This window comes from Syngnathoides biaculeatus, chromosome 14 (assembly GCF_019802595.1).
Source record: "Syngnathoides biaculeatus isolate LvHL_M chromosome 14, ASM1980259v1, whole genome shotgun sequence".
In the NCBI taxonomy this organism is placed as follows: domain Eukaryota; kingdom Metazoa; phylum Chordata; class Actinopteri; order Syngnathiformes; family Syngnathidae; genus Syngnathoides; species Syngnathoides biaculeatus.
Window position 1 is genome coordinate 13,416,417 of NC_084653.1, and position 15,337 is coordinate 13,431,753.

A 15,337-nucleotide genomic window follows, 5' to 3' on the forward strand; every position below is an offset into this window, starting at 1 on the left:
GTGATCCAAAGGAAAGCTAATGACTGCATTGGTATCTGGAATGGGAACTAAGTTTCCTTGACTGCTTTTAAGTTGTCTCCAGTCAATAGGGGCCACGTATGCTGATGTATGACTTGTTATTCGTCTTCTTCAGGATGTGTTTCATTCGAACCTTATTGGGAAACAAAAAATGTCTACAAGTTGAGAGGACATTTTTAATCAGGGCAAACATCAGCAACACGTTTTACTGACATAATTGCAGGCTCCGAGAAGGACCAGGATATACCTTGGATGCTCCTACACCTGGAGTTTGCTTTCTCGAGGACAAAACTATGTTTTTATCATTTGCTAGTTCAGATCAAAGTAGCTTTCTACAAATAATAACAAAACCACACCAGAGTTCTTTTGGAAGAGACCATCTCTTGGTCAAGGACCAGTTGGTGTGTACCACAGTTTATTAGTTCCTGTGCCCACACTTGGCCAATGAAAGTGCACTAATCTGGAATATTAAAAAAATATATATATCTAAGCACTTGTCAGGATTGTTTTGGTAAAAATAATCTGTGGTCCAACTGTGAACACTATAATCCAAACTCTTGTTCATATCAAAGAGGCGGAGTGAGTCCATTTTCTTGCAAACTAATTGTAGCAGTTTACGTCAGTTCAACTCGGGAAAATGATATGTGAACTGAACTATGAACTGTGTGAACTATGATGGGCATGCCAGCAATGGAAATCCTTTCAAAAATATTTTTTTTTGTTTTTAGAAACACAATTTAGAAGTTATTCAGTCACAAATGCTGTTCAATGTCTGTGCTTAGGATATTTTTTTGAGGTTTTGACCCAAGTATCAAACAAGCATGTACACAGGCTTCTGAGTCCTTTCCAAGAGAATGGAGAGACAAAACACTTCTAAAAACAGACTAAACATTAGGAAACGTTACCTACTGTAGAGATCTGGTGTTTATGCTTCAAAAACTAATCAAAGTAATTTCAGAGGCATATTTAAAAGAAGTCTCGAGATAACGTGCGTTTAATGCATGCTATTACTGTACAGTTTAACCGTCTTATCGCTTTTACAGGAAGTGGCCTGCATGAGTGCCTGTTAAAAAAAATGAACACCCTAAGATTAAGAATAGAAGCTAGCATTGTGATTGGTCCAATCATGAAGGGATACCAGAGGGACAGAGTGTCACTGAGGTGACCTCCTATCTGTCTCGAGAGACCTAAACAACCAAGAGGAGTCGCCCCGTTTTATTGTCCCAGCATGAGCAAGGCAGTCAGGGTCGGCGGGGCATGACTGATGGTCTCAAACTGGAAGAATGAGCCCGGGAAAAAGGAGCAGTAAAACTGCTCCTCTCCTTCTTCGAGTCTGTGGATGCATGCGACAATGAGATACAACATCCAAGGATAAATCAAGCCCAGTGAAGCGGTTGAGGAGTACAACAACTCACTACAAAACTGAGACAGCAGAACTGGAAGACCTGCTGTATCTTCAGTACACAGCAAGGAGAAACCAGGCAATAAAAGTCATTCAAGGGGGTGGTGATTGATGCAAGCCTAGGCACATAAATGCAGTCCAAGCAGAAATGGTCACTATTGAACACTGTCTAAGCAGGCTATGAGTAAACCCTCACAGTGACTCATTTAAGCTCATGTTGTCATGTATCCAAGGAAAGAAAACATCTGCTATGACACAGAAGGCAACGCTGTTTAATCGCAGTCGAAAAATTAAAAACGGTAAAAATCTCCCGCTCTGAACTGAAAGTAAACATTTTAGCATTTTGGGATATTAATAAAAGAATATAAGCGATAAAGGCTGCCTTTTATATGGCTTCTTCTCAGCAGCAATACAGCCCTGCTGTTCCGCCTCATAGTTCAACATAAACCAACCTGAATTGATTAAGAGATTAAACTGTCACAGGCTGTTTATATTTCAATTCATAATACAGTTAAGAGTCCCGGCGTGGTTCAAAAGAGCTAATGGGGCAAAAAAGAAATCTTTCTAATTTCATAAATGATTTTGCTCAACTTTTGCGAGCTTGTATCGACTTTCTGATTGGTTCACTAAACTCATTGTAAACTTTAGATCAGGGGTCTTTTAGGCTGAAAAACTATAAATGCCAATTATTTTAAAGTGTAATTCCAAAAGAGCCATACAATATTTTTAAAACTCAATACAAGTGTATTTGCTCATTTTACGTAAGACCAACACTTTTACAGTACAATGAGTCTGAATTCTTTTAAATAACATTATGCTTTTTTGTATTTATTATGTTTTTTAAATGTGATAAAGACTTCTCACATGCATAGGTAGAACCAAACATTGTCAGTACAGCGAAACCTAAGCGCATTCCAAGTTTTCACAATCAACTGGTCTGCAGGTTTAATTTTTTTCATTTCTCCCCACTTATGTTGGCTCGCCAACAATACTTGCCAAGAGAGGCATGTCTTTTATTCATTTGATTCCCTTTTTTTTCTGTTAAAAGTTGTGAAAAGGTTCATTGGCAATATCAATATCAAGCATGACTTTTTTGGAAAACTCTCCATCTGGGAATGGCTTTCCGTTTTTCGCAATTACCAAAGCTCTAGCAAAATCTGAATTCGAGTCAACTTATTGTGTCGAGGTGGCACTTTATAGTTGAACATTTCATTGTTACAATTTTGTCATTACATATGACACACATATTGTTCATCACAGTCAGCAGTCTTATACGAGACAGTATGATCAGCTAAAGTGTGCAGGCTAGTGTACAAGTCTCATAAGTATATTTCCCTCTTCTAATTCTTCATCTTCTACATACCTGAATCCTTCCTGCTCACCTTGCCCCCATCTCTATTCTTTTTCAGTACTGCCTTGAACATGGCTCAATACTCCTGGAGTCCTCTCTGTGGAGACCTTGAAGAAAAGGAAGAGAGAAATGAAGGTGAATGGCACTAAAATCGCACAATTTGGAATTCTAAATTTTATGATAAATTACACACAATTTAGTCATGAAACACCTTCATGCATAACACCATGCGACATTTTCAACATTATCTCTCGAGGCATCATTAACTCTTCAAGATATGTTTCATCTTTGGGTTTTTTGGTGATGCTACCACACATCGATAGCAAAGATGGTAAAGAGGAAATGCGTAATAGAAACCAAGAAGTGTAAACGGCCCTATTTGTGGAAGAGCATAGCGATGGTAGTGGTGCGGAACTGCTGCTTGTTGTGAAGCCGACTAAGTTCAGTTCACTGCCACAATAGGGCTCTCGTTTCAAAATGTTTTGCTCAGAGGCCAAATCAAAAATTGACAAAATGACGGTCAGAATGACAGCTTGAATATCAAAAAGCTCATAATTTGTGTCATTCATTTCTGAAGGCACGGTCTGTTTATTTTTATGATATAAGACACTTTATTTTTACTATTTTAACACTTATTAAAAATGTCAGAGTTTTACTTGTCTGAGCAGTTAATGCAGGTGTTATAATAGCAACAGTTCAATTCCCACTATTTTCTAATTTAGATTTAATGTAGGAAAAATGTATTTAAAACACAAACAAATCAGACGTTATTCAATCACGGGACGTTTTAAACCAAAATAGTGCATATCACCATGCAATACAGTTTAACTGGCAACAGCCTGGTAATTTTCCCACAGCATTCCTAATTCTGCGGGTCACCAGTGCAAGACTGCATGGAAAGAATGCTCCAACACGTATATAGAAAAGGAGCATGTGGTGTTATCTTGCTGAGGAGGAAAACAATCAAATGCCCTGAATTCCATGTGTAATTGACACTGTGTGACTAAACTTGGCTGTTTGAGATTGCATTCATCAGTTGTTCACAAGCAAGCAAGTGATATAACATGAAGTCAAGGTACAGCCTGAATGTGCTTGTTTACTTAAGCGTGAGTAAGAGTCTCACAGAAGTGGACACCAGTAAATAAATGCTTAACCAAATATCAGCCTAAACAGTGATGATGTGGTTCTTGAGCAACGTAGCCTAATGTTCCCTGTTGCATTAAAAGAAGCTGAGGAGTCATTCCAGTGAAGAAAAATGAAAGTCTCCCTCCAAATAAGGGCTTTGTCTTTACAAACGAAACACAAAAAGTGCAGGCATTCTCAACTACTCAAGCCCACTTTCTGGTTGCTGTGGGAGAGCCTCTCAATCCATCGCTTTCCGTCCTTGATGATGTCAGTTAAAACACTGCTCTGATTGGCGTTTGGGTATGTGGAGGGTTATCACAGCTCTGCCTTGTCTACTCAAACAGTTTAAGTCAAGATTTTAGAGAACTTGTTCAAATAAAATTACTCTTGTTTTGAAAGCCCACTTTCCGTTACCACGAGCAAAAGTAAATCTCTATGATTATAATGCCATTCACCTCATAAGGAGAACCTTCATTAAAGTGGTATTAGGCTGTCGCTCTATCACAATAAAAAACAAAACACACTCAATCAAGTCTGCCCCCCACCCCCTCCCCACTTGTTGTAGTGTATGCACATGGGATCTAAGTACGACTGCAGCTATTGAATATTTTTATCTCTCTGATTAATGGAGTGATTGATGAAAATCTTTATTTTTATATTATTCTGCAAAATAATGTGCATATGATGTGCAGGTCTTGGTCCACTTGGGGTTGCCATCCTCATGTTCTACAGTAGTATCTGTGACTTGAAGGGCGGGGGCTAGCCTCTTGAGTAACGTAGGCATCAGTGAATACGAGTGTAGATTTGGCTGCCTATGTCTGCATGTTGAGTGACTTGCGACGAGTCCAAAGTTTGGACATTTTCTATCTTTTACATACTTTTTCCTCCTTGCTTGCTGTCATCATACCAACTTATTTCTACATAGAGTGGTTACTCAATTTCTAAAAATAATTGCAAAGCTTCATAGAGATATTTGCTTTGACCTTTTTTGTAATCAAATTATCTGTGTTATTTGCTTAATTTCAACAGTTCTAGAAAGGTACCTTGCAAAACTCCATCAACTATCAAAAGATTTTCTTTTTCTCCCAATAAGACTATCCTTGATTCGGGGTGTTAAGAGAACAAATATAATACAGTTGAAGCCAGAAGTTCACATACACAATGTAAAAACACACACTTGACATTTTGTCTGACTGACTGAATTCAAATTAGACTAAACCTCTACTATTTCAGGTCAGTCAGGCTCACCAAAATTATGTAACTGTGTTAAAATGCCACAATAATGAGAATTTCCGACAGAATTTTATCTTTTCCTCAAGGTCATAAGTTCACAGAAATTTCCTTTGTAGAGAGTTCCATTTCCTGTGAACTGCCAGACCTGGGTCAAACGTTTTGGGGACTCTTCAACAAGTTTCTGACAGTTCTCTGGTGGAATCCTGGGCTATTCTGAGAGAACTGGTGTAACTTAATCAGGTTTGTGGCCTCCTTTGCTCATACAGCCTTTTTAAGATGGGATTCAGATCAGGGCTTTGTGATGGCCACTCCAAGACATTAACTTTGTAATTCTCAAGCCACTTTTTAACCATTTTGGCAGTATGCTTAGGGTCACTGTCCATTTTGAAGATCCATTTGCACCCAAGTTTTAGCTTCCAGGCTGATGACTTGAGATATTCCCTTAACATCCTTCCATTCATTATCTGAGCCGCTTATTCTCAGAAGGATCACAGAAGTGCTGGAGCCTATCCCAGCTATCATGGGGCAGGAGGTAGGGCACACACCCTGAACTAGCAGGGCACATAGAGACAAACAATATTAACACTTACAATCAGTTCTTTCTTCATGACCTATTTTATGAAGAGCTCCAATTCTTGCTGTAGCAATACAACCGCAAAACGTGATATTCCCAACTCCATGCGCCACATTTGGAATGGTATTCACAGATCGACAAAGTTCCGAAAACAGGGCCACTTTAGTTTCATCAGACCACAGGACATGTCTCCAGAAATTAAGATCTTTTTTGTGTCATTTTGCAAACTATAATCTGGATTTTTTTTTTTTTTTTTTTTTGAGGAGGAGAAGGAATGGCTTAATTTTCGGTTAGTGGCCTTGGACCTATCTCAGTGCAGAACTCATTCCACTGTGGATAACCATCTTTATTCAGCATCTTCACAAGGTCTTTAGCTTTTGTACAGGGGTTGATTAGCACATTTCAGACCAAAACACATTCATCTCTGGGACACAGAGCCGTCTCTGGGGTGATGGCTGGCTCATGTAATTGTTTGAACAGATGAACGTGGCACCTTCATGCATCTGGTAATTGCACCCAAGGATGAGCCAGACTTGTGGGGTTCCACGATTCTCTCTCTAATTTCCTGGCAGATTTCTTTTGATTTTGCCATGCTTTCAAAAAAAGGAAGCAGAATGTTTGAGGCGTGGCCTTAAATACACCCCCAGGTGTGCCGTCAATTAACTCATGTTTTCAGTTAACCAAGCAGGAGCTTTAAAAGCCATGACATAATTTTCTTTAAAAACATGGTAATTTGTGTGGCATTAAGCAAAATTTAATAATTTTGGTGATCCTGACTGACCTGAAACAGAAAAGGTTTAGTCTGATTTGACTTCAGACAGTGAGGGGGGAAAAAAGGAAATGTGTTTTTGTACAGTGTATGTACACTTCTGACTTCAATTGTGTATACATATATGTCTGTGTGTGTGTGTGTTTGTATTTCACAAGACTTGTATAATCCTATTTTTTTTTTGCTATAAGCCATTTATGGTGAAAGGTACATATTGGGCCTATATGATATAATGACTAATTCCTTATCTACGTAATGTAGCTAAATGTGTAAGAGACGAGTTGAGTGTTATGGGTAAACTCTTGCTATGTGCTGACTTCATATGGAAACTAAAAACAAGCTGAGTAAATGAGTGATGTTTTGCACAACTACTAATTGTACAAAAAGGGAACACAATCAACATCAGACATTACAATGCTGAAGGTGTAACACAGTTAAACTTTGATCTTTAAAAAAAAAAATACTAAGAAAGGGGCCTTGGGCTATGCTATGTGGTATGCATGCAGGCTCTTTGAGAGGGCCTTCTGATACTACAACAAAGCAGTCAAAATACCACATTCACAATGCTTTGTGCACATTGTGCCTAAATGGACCCTCAATATTTACACTTTCTCTGTGTCAGCAGGGAAACAACTCCAGTTCCATACCAAAGACATAAATGTAATAGGGTGACTATACAGGATGTGATAAGGACATTAGAGATAATTCCACACTAGTGACATTTGAAGTAATTGCACTGCACAACATGGAAAAAAACATCCATCCATTTTCTCAGCCGCTTAGCCTCACAAGGGTCGAGAAATTGCTGGAGTCTATCCCAGCTATCATCGGACAGAAGGTGACATACACCCTGAACTGGTTACCAGCCAATTGCAGGGCACATAGAAACAGACAACAGTCGCACTCACAATCACACATAGGCTTAATTTAAAGTCTACAATTAAATGCAATCATGTTTTTGAGATGTGGCAAGAAACCCGGAGAAAACTCACACAGGCACGGCGAGAACAAGCACACGTCACACATGCGGGGCTGGGTTTTGAACCCCGGTCCTCAGAACTGTGAGGCCAATGCTCTAAGCTGTTGCGCAACCGTGCCGCCTAGATGGAACATGTTAACCAAATTGTCACAAACTGCAGCCCAATTGAAGTGTTTTGTTAAAAAAAAAAAAAGTAGGAAACTATAGGTGGTTAAGAGGCACCTCGGGTTACTGCCACTTGTGATATCAGGCCACCACAGTCTTGAAGGAGTTCAAATATGAGCCGATTGTGAAGAAGACAAGAGCGCCACCTCCACAATGCTGGTGTGACATGCGGTTAATAAGGCCTACTTGCTATTACAAAAGATATCAGAGCACTCTTCTATATATATGGACACAATTGTTTCTCCCAGGTGACTCTCCCAGGGAAGCAGTTCATGTAGAAACATGCTTTATCCTGTTAAGCAGAAGACAACAGCGTACAAGCTGAAGCTTGGATCATCTTCGACATGACCGCAGTCAGAAGGGTTTATTTTCCACCAAATCCATTTGACACCACGGACCGGTTTTTCACATCATGATATATTTAGTTACACTGGTGTTGAAACAGACTAGAGCAACCTATTAAGAATACAACAAACCGATACACTGAATATAGTTGCAGTATTTTGTTGGCAATTCCTTTTCTTCAATGACCCAGTCCAATCTTTGGGGGATTTTTTTTTCTTAAAAAAATACTCCAAAGCCTTGTCTTTAAATGTCGGGTACGCAGGCTCCATGAGCCTAAGCAGTTTTTTCAATCAATGAAAAGCGGATAAGCAGTGATCGATGAACAACCTCTTTTTTTGAGACATTACTGTCACCTATAACCATGCCAAAAAATAATGTGTAATTCACTGGCCATACTAACGTCTGCCTTCCACATCCAAACAAAAGCTCCTTTCTCTTGTTGAACTTGCTCACCCTCAACAAGGCAGCCTTGGCGCAGTCCAACCCTCACCAGAAAGGAGTCCGACTTGCTGCCAGCAATGCGGACCAATATCTGGCATTGGTCGTAGAGAAACCGAACACCCCGTATCAGGTGGTTCGATACCCCATGCTCCTGAAGCAATCCTACAGGACTCCCCGAGAGACATGATCGAACGCCTTCTTCACTGTTTCACAGCCAGGAGAAAAACCACACTGCTTCTCCTGAATCTGGCATTCAACTCCCCGATGGACACCTCCTCTCCAGCACCCCTGAATAGACCTTACCAGGGAGGCCGAGTAGTATGATCCCCCTGTAGTTGAAATACTCTCTAGTTGCCCTTCTTAAAAAGGTGGACCACCACACTAGTCTGCCAATGCAGAGCCATTGTCCGAGATGTCCACGCAATGTTGCAGAGCCGTGTCAACCAGGACAACCCCACAAGATACAGAGCCTTTAGGCACTCCGGGTGAGCCTTCCTACCTAGGAGCTTTTTAACCAGTTCGGTGACCTCAACCCCCGGAGATAGTAGCACCAACCTCAGAGATCTCAGACTTTGCTTCCTCATTGGAAGGCATGTTGCTGCAATTGAGGAGGTCTTCGAAGTATTCTCCCCATTGACTCACATCCCGAGTCGAGGCCACCAGTGCCCTATCCCCACTACACACAGTCTTGATGGTCCACCGCTTCCCCCTGGACCAGAATATCCTTGAAGCAATCCAAAAGTCTTTATCCATAGCCTCACTGAACTCCTTCCATGCCCGAGTTTTTGTTTCAGCGACCACTGAAGCTGCATTCCGCTTGGCCTGTCGGTGGCAATCAGCTGCCCCTGGAGTACCCTACAGGACTCCTTGAACTTTACAGCATCCCTCACCACTGGCTTCCACCAACGGGTTCAGGGATTGCCACCAAGTAAGGCACCGACATAATTTGGGTCACAGTTACAGTCAGACACCTCAACAATAGAAACAAACATGTTCCACTTAGACCTAATGGTCCTCCGCCTTCCTCAGAACATGGCAAAGTTCTGTCTAATGTGGGAGTTGAAACTTCTAACAGGGGATTCTCCTAGTAGTTCCTAGCAGACCCTCACAATATGTTTGACCCTGCCACATCGGAGAAGCATCTTCGCCCACCATCAGAGCCAACTCACCACCAAGTGTTGATCAGTTGACAGTTCCACTTCTCTCTTCACCCGAGAGTCCAAGACACAACTCTGTTGACAAGACCACAAAGTTGATCATTGAACTGCGGGGGGTTCCTCTATTGGCCTCAAGTAAGAGTACTGTTGTACTTGACAATAACGTGACTGAAATTAAAAACAAACAAAAAAAGTACTGAAGAGTAAAAAGTACACAGTGAAATTCTTACTTAAGTACCTCATAAATAATGAGTCACTACTGTTTTTTTTAACTACAGCAAGAACATCAATTTGAAAAAAGTACTAAATAAAATTTCGAATGTACAAATTCTGATGATGCTGTGTTATGCAAAACTCCCTAAAAAAAGTGTGAATACCTATGTCCAGGAAGTCCAATGGAAGACTTTGTGTGAGGTCACATGAATTTGTGTCATTTGACTGGAGAACTAGACTTAAATGTCACTAGCACTCAAATTGGATTGAAAGCACACGATGGAGAAGTCAGAATCAGTGTCTCGTGCACAAAATAATTGATAAATAAGTAACAATTTATCCACAGAAACAAAAGTAGCAAGCAACATTTAGATCAGCGTAATGGCATAAAATTACCGTTATTTACTAACAGTAGAAGTGGCAGAAGTTTTCTTCTGAACTCAGCAACTCCGCGCGCAGGCGGAACCTCGGGCCGCACATTAGTCCACCGCGGAATAATATTCAGAAATTCCATCTGTGAGTGTATGGCGAATGCGTGGTCTAAGTGCCAGCGTTCAAGAAGTATGAAACAGCCTATGACATCAGTGATTCTGACCGCCACCTACCGGCACCCCACCCATCTCCAGGAAAAACTCATCCTATCACTACGATTCAGGTAAATGGCCTATTTTGAGGTCAAAATGGAAGGTTTTGACAAAAGGCGACTGATTTGCATGTATGAAGGTTCCAACTGATCATATGTTATTGGTTATTAATGGATTACATTCTATTTATTGTGTAAGTATTGTTATAAAAATCTGTCTGTCTCCTTACATGGCGCTTCATGACCCTCATGAGAACAAACACTATCCTTATATAGATATGGCCAATTCATCATACACAACCCTACCAAACTTCATTGAAAAAGCAGGCTCAGTAAAAACCCTTGAAGCCATTCCCAAACTAAATAAAAACTAAAACTAAAGTTATGCTGCTAAAATTAATAACATCACTTTTATCTGTAATTATAGGTTCTTTGGCCAAGTTTGCCAGCACACGGAGGATGATGGTCCGTCACGCTAAGGGGCCACAGTGAGGTCAGCTTTGGGCCGGATCAGACGCTCACGCCGTCATACACTGAACTGACCACTACGAGTTAAGCTTGTGGGAAGCACAGCCTTTCTTTGATGGTCTATTCACAGAGCGCAGGAAAGAGGCTGGCCCTGATTTGTGTACAGCGGCGGAGCGTAAACAATGGCCCGTTAACTAACACAGGCATTAATGGAGGAAGTGGAGGACGCAGGTATGAAGGACAGCTCCGTCTTAACGTCGGCCATTGTAAGCAAATGTTACTTTTCACGCTGGCTTGAGAGGAAAGGAATGAACAAAGGGCAGACATTTTTATGTCACAAGCCTACCGGTCTGGCTCAAGTGCATCCTTCCCAGCCCCACCTTCCTACTTCCTCCAAATACCTCAGCTCTCTAATGAATGAAGATAAGGTTTTACTTGCTCCACTCCAGAAGTATGTTACAGTGGTAACTGGACTAAACTCACCAAGAAGTTTCATTTGTTGTGTGACTAACCTTGTGACTCAATTTACCTGCTTGTCAAGTCAATATCCCTTATTGAAATTAACTAAAATGCCTTTAATCAGTTCCAGCGCCCAAGAAACAGCCATAAGTTTTTCATCACAAAAACTAACACTGCATTGTACAAAATAGTGATAAAACATAATTAAAGAGAATGCAAAGAAGTGGTTTTATAAAGTATAATTTCTGTATCCAATGTATTATTTGTGTATTAAATGTTCTTCTAAAGGCCGTGGCCTGATGACTGATATCATGAGTTGGACTCTGTTAGGTGAGTCTCTGGGCCTGAGTTCTGGCTTATACCAGCTTCTTAAGAGTGTTCTCGATTTGCATTTGTGTTTGACTGCTTGACCTGTTCAGTAAAGGGTAGAGCGCACTGCCAAATGTGGCTCTCCTTGCCCACATGCTAAGGCATAATCCTACCTTAAGTGCCCTATTTTTTTACTTCACTAAAGCAGTGTCTCTCTTGCTTTCTCTTCAGATAAATTCTGGCTCGCAATATATCACAAAATACAATGACTAATGCAAATGCTAATACAGTAAATACAAAAAGTTGGAGGATGAAGGACTCATAAGTCAAAGTATGATTATATATGAATCCCATTAGCACTGCTTAGCAATGTTCCATCCATCTATTAGTCCATCTACTTTCTGTACCACCTGTCCTCATTAGGGTGGCGGGTGAGCTGAAGCCTTTTTCAGTTGATGTGGGCCGAGATGTTGTGGTTCATGCTGGGTCGGTCGCCAGTCACGTGCAGGGGACATCTAGACAAACCTCCATTCACATTTCACACGCACATTTTAGAGTCTTTAATTAACCTAATATGCATGCTTTTGGAATGTTGATGGAAGCCAGTGTATCCAAAGAAAACCCAAACAAGCAAGTAAAGGTAGAACATGTCGATATTCGAACTCAGAACCACTCAACGATGAGGAAGACATGCTGAATAAAAAACCCGTGTTGCCCGAGCTCAAACATCCTAAAACAATTCTGTGGACTGTTATCTGTACTTCTGCAACAACACAGGATCTTGCACATGTGCAGGTCAACATGCCCTCAAAAATAATTCAGTAGGAAACACAAGATATGGAATCATCATCCTAATTTTGCTGACAAGGCAGGCTGAAAGGTGCTAAACTTGACACCTGTCTTTCCTGCAACTAGCGTCCCAAAGTGTGGCTAAGATGATCAATTCCAGTCTGGTGCTGCTTGGCAACAACTTGTTTTTCAAGATCTGGATTGATTTTGACCCAAAACACATGAAAACCCGTGGAACAAAAGCAGAGCTGTGATTCAACAACAGAAGGAGTGCATAAAAGTCATTGCAATTTTGGCATGTGAAGGGTCCTACTCTGATGTGGTTGTAACGAAAATACGTAAGCTTCTTTATCAAAGACAGATGACAAGCTTATTGCTGCTATACCAGGAACAAGCCAAAGGATGATATTGGAACAAAAACGTACACAAATTTGCCAACATCACATGGTCCCCATTGTTAAATACAAGACAAGATATTCCACTTTAAAACCCCCTGTAATGACACATTCCACAAAAAAATGGCAAGTACCTGCAACAACATACACAACACACACAGACATGCTACACGGAAAAAAAAAAAAACAAACCAAAACGCTATTTTGACAGAATTCCAAAGCTGTTAGTGGATATTACACTGAAAGAAAGCATAAATCCAACATTTCTGTTTTTTAACCCCAATTTTGATGAGCTGACTTTTACTTTTTTTGGAGCGAGAGAGAGAGAGAGAGAGAGAGAGAGAGAGAGAGGAGAGAGAGAGAGAGAGAGAGAGAGAAAAGGCCAATTTTGCTCTCTTTTTTCACAAATTTGTCTAAATATGTATAAGTAAGTGCTGCTCCTTCAACAACATAACACATAGACCTCGAACTGCTGATTAGAGTTCATGATTATTGCCAGGTGTGCCTTTGGCTGCCCCACAACAGAAGGCCATTCTAACATTTACAGTTTCACTGCATTTGATGGGTTATCACTGCAAAGAAGAAGTGCTCGATACCTCAGATCTGTGATTAATATTTGGTAGAAATCTCATTTTTGTACATGGAAAAATTCTAAATCTTATGGTTCAGCTCAAGAAAAACGGGAGCAAAAACACGTTGCATTTACTGTATTTGTCCATCCATTATCTAAGCTGCTTATCCTCACAACGGTCACGGGAGTGCTGCAGCCTATCCCAGCTATTTATGTTCATTATAATTGCTTCCCTACAAATTGGATTGAATGGTAGAATTTGTACAACTTCTCGTGAGATCTAACTTTGCAGGTGCACTTGAAGTTGTGCCTGGCGGCAGAGCCAGGTGGTTTATTACTGTGGATAACAGTCATTAGAATAGCATGGGAAAGCGAATGACGCTTCCTGTCCTTGATGGTTTGCGGCATGATTGATGTGTCAATTCATGCCTGTCAGGGATGACAGTGTGTGAAAGGCAATTTACTTCAGTCCCATGACGGTTACCCCTCCAAAATGTCAAGGCATGTTTTACAGGGTTCTCAGTACTTACAGTTACAGCTCAGGCTCCCTAAAGTGACTAAACCTGAAATTAAAACAGCCAGGACGACACATTGTACATGTTTTTCCACATAAAAAATTATAAGTGTCACGAGGATCAAATCCAAAATAAGATGGCTACAGGCAATAACATGGATGTTAGCTTGGCAGATCTTAGGATAAAATATATTTTTGGATAATGTCAGATGGTAAGGCAGTTTGCAAGCCCGTTTTTCTCATGTCAAACTCTTCCTACACCAACTGCACTTGACCCAAGCAACTCTTCAGAAATCATCAACCTCATGGGAATATCACTTATTAAGCGATGCTATCTCCAGTAATTGTCTCACTATCCCTCTATTAACAACCCACTGAGCTATTTATGTGCTAATGAACCACGAGCTCAGCTGAATAAAAAAGTAATGTGAAACTGCTTTCTGGACTGAGCTAAACATTTGCCTCCTGGGAAGCTTAGTATTTGAAGAAGGGTTAAATATTAACAAGTTGCCTTTAGAAGATGGAGAAAGTTTCTCCGGGGTGGAAAGAGGAAAAAAATTCTCAAATGCTTGGAATTGTCAAGCATAACAATGACATAACGGTATATTATGGATCAAAATGAGGTACGTAAGCGTACTCGAGCGTTTTGCATAGACCTTGCATCTATAAATTGCTTATCAGGAAAAAAACAAAACTGTTGAGTCATTATGATCCATTAACACTCCATCATCAAAAAGTGCAAGCCATTTTCAACAAGTTATATTTAGGTATTATACAATGGGCATTTTTGTAGACGATCATCGATCACAGAGTTTAAAAAAAAAAAGTACAACTGATCACTGTTCCGATCACAAAATGGAGCAATGAGTCAATTTAAATCTTAATTTACTGAATATGCTTGGATGTAATTGGTCAAAAAGTATAAATCTACAATAATTTATCTTTGTTCATATACTTATGCCAGTGAGGCATAGTGACAGACAGAAAAAATTAATGGTCTTCTATTAGATAGCAGTAAATACATACACAATTTTTATATATCTACTTTTTGTTATTTTTGTTTGTTGGTGTGGCGTGACATTTTTCAACTGTAACTGCCTTAGCTCCAAAAAGGTTGGCATTTGCTGCTCTGATCTGATCATGTGTTCAACAGAACGGCAGCATGTTTACACAGAACCCCGAGTAATAGCACTAGCTTGCTAAACTACGTAACATATAATTGGCTGCTTTCGAGTCGTATCATATTATGAGTATGTGAACATACCTCAAGCAAGTCTTAAGGCCGCTTTATACTCGTGCATGTGGCGCTGACACAAATAAAATAGATTAGCGTCACACAGACGTCTTCTCAAGGTCACAGTACTTACAGGTAACTCCAGACTGTCTTTGATCATCCAGGAGATGATCATTGGGTGAGCCTTTGCCATTCTGATTATTCTGCGATCCATTTTGATAGCTGTCTTCTGCCTTCTGTTTT

At 40.3% G+C, this 15,337-nt stretch overlaps 1 protein-coding gene across 6 annotated transcripts in view; it reads right to left on the minus strand.

The window, feature by feature from the left end:
* tanc1b (tetratricopeptide repeat, ankyrin repeat and coiled-coil containing 1b) overlaps positions 1-15,337 on the minus strand; it is a 129,012-nt gene that overhangs the window by 106,791 nt on the left and 6,884 nt on the right. For 4 of the 6 annotated variants that reach the window (XM_061841731.1, XM_061841729.1, XM_061841727.1 and 1 more), the window contains exon 2: positions 2,784-2,878. In XM_061841731.1, coding sequence (XP_061697715.1) covers positions 2,784-2,844 — 61 coding nt within the window. In that variant the 5' untranslated portion in view covers positions 2,845-2,878. Of the gene's footprint in view, positions 1-2,783; positions 2,879-9,571; positions 9,635-15,337 lie in introns of all 6 variants that reach the window. The other 2 variants (XM_061841725.1, XM_061841730.1) reach the window with 2 other exon arrangements.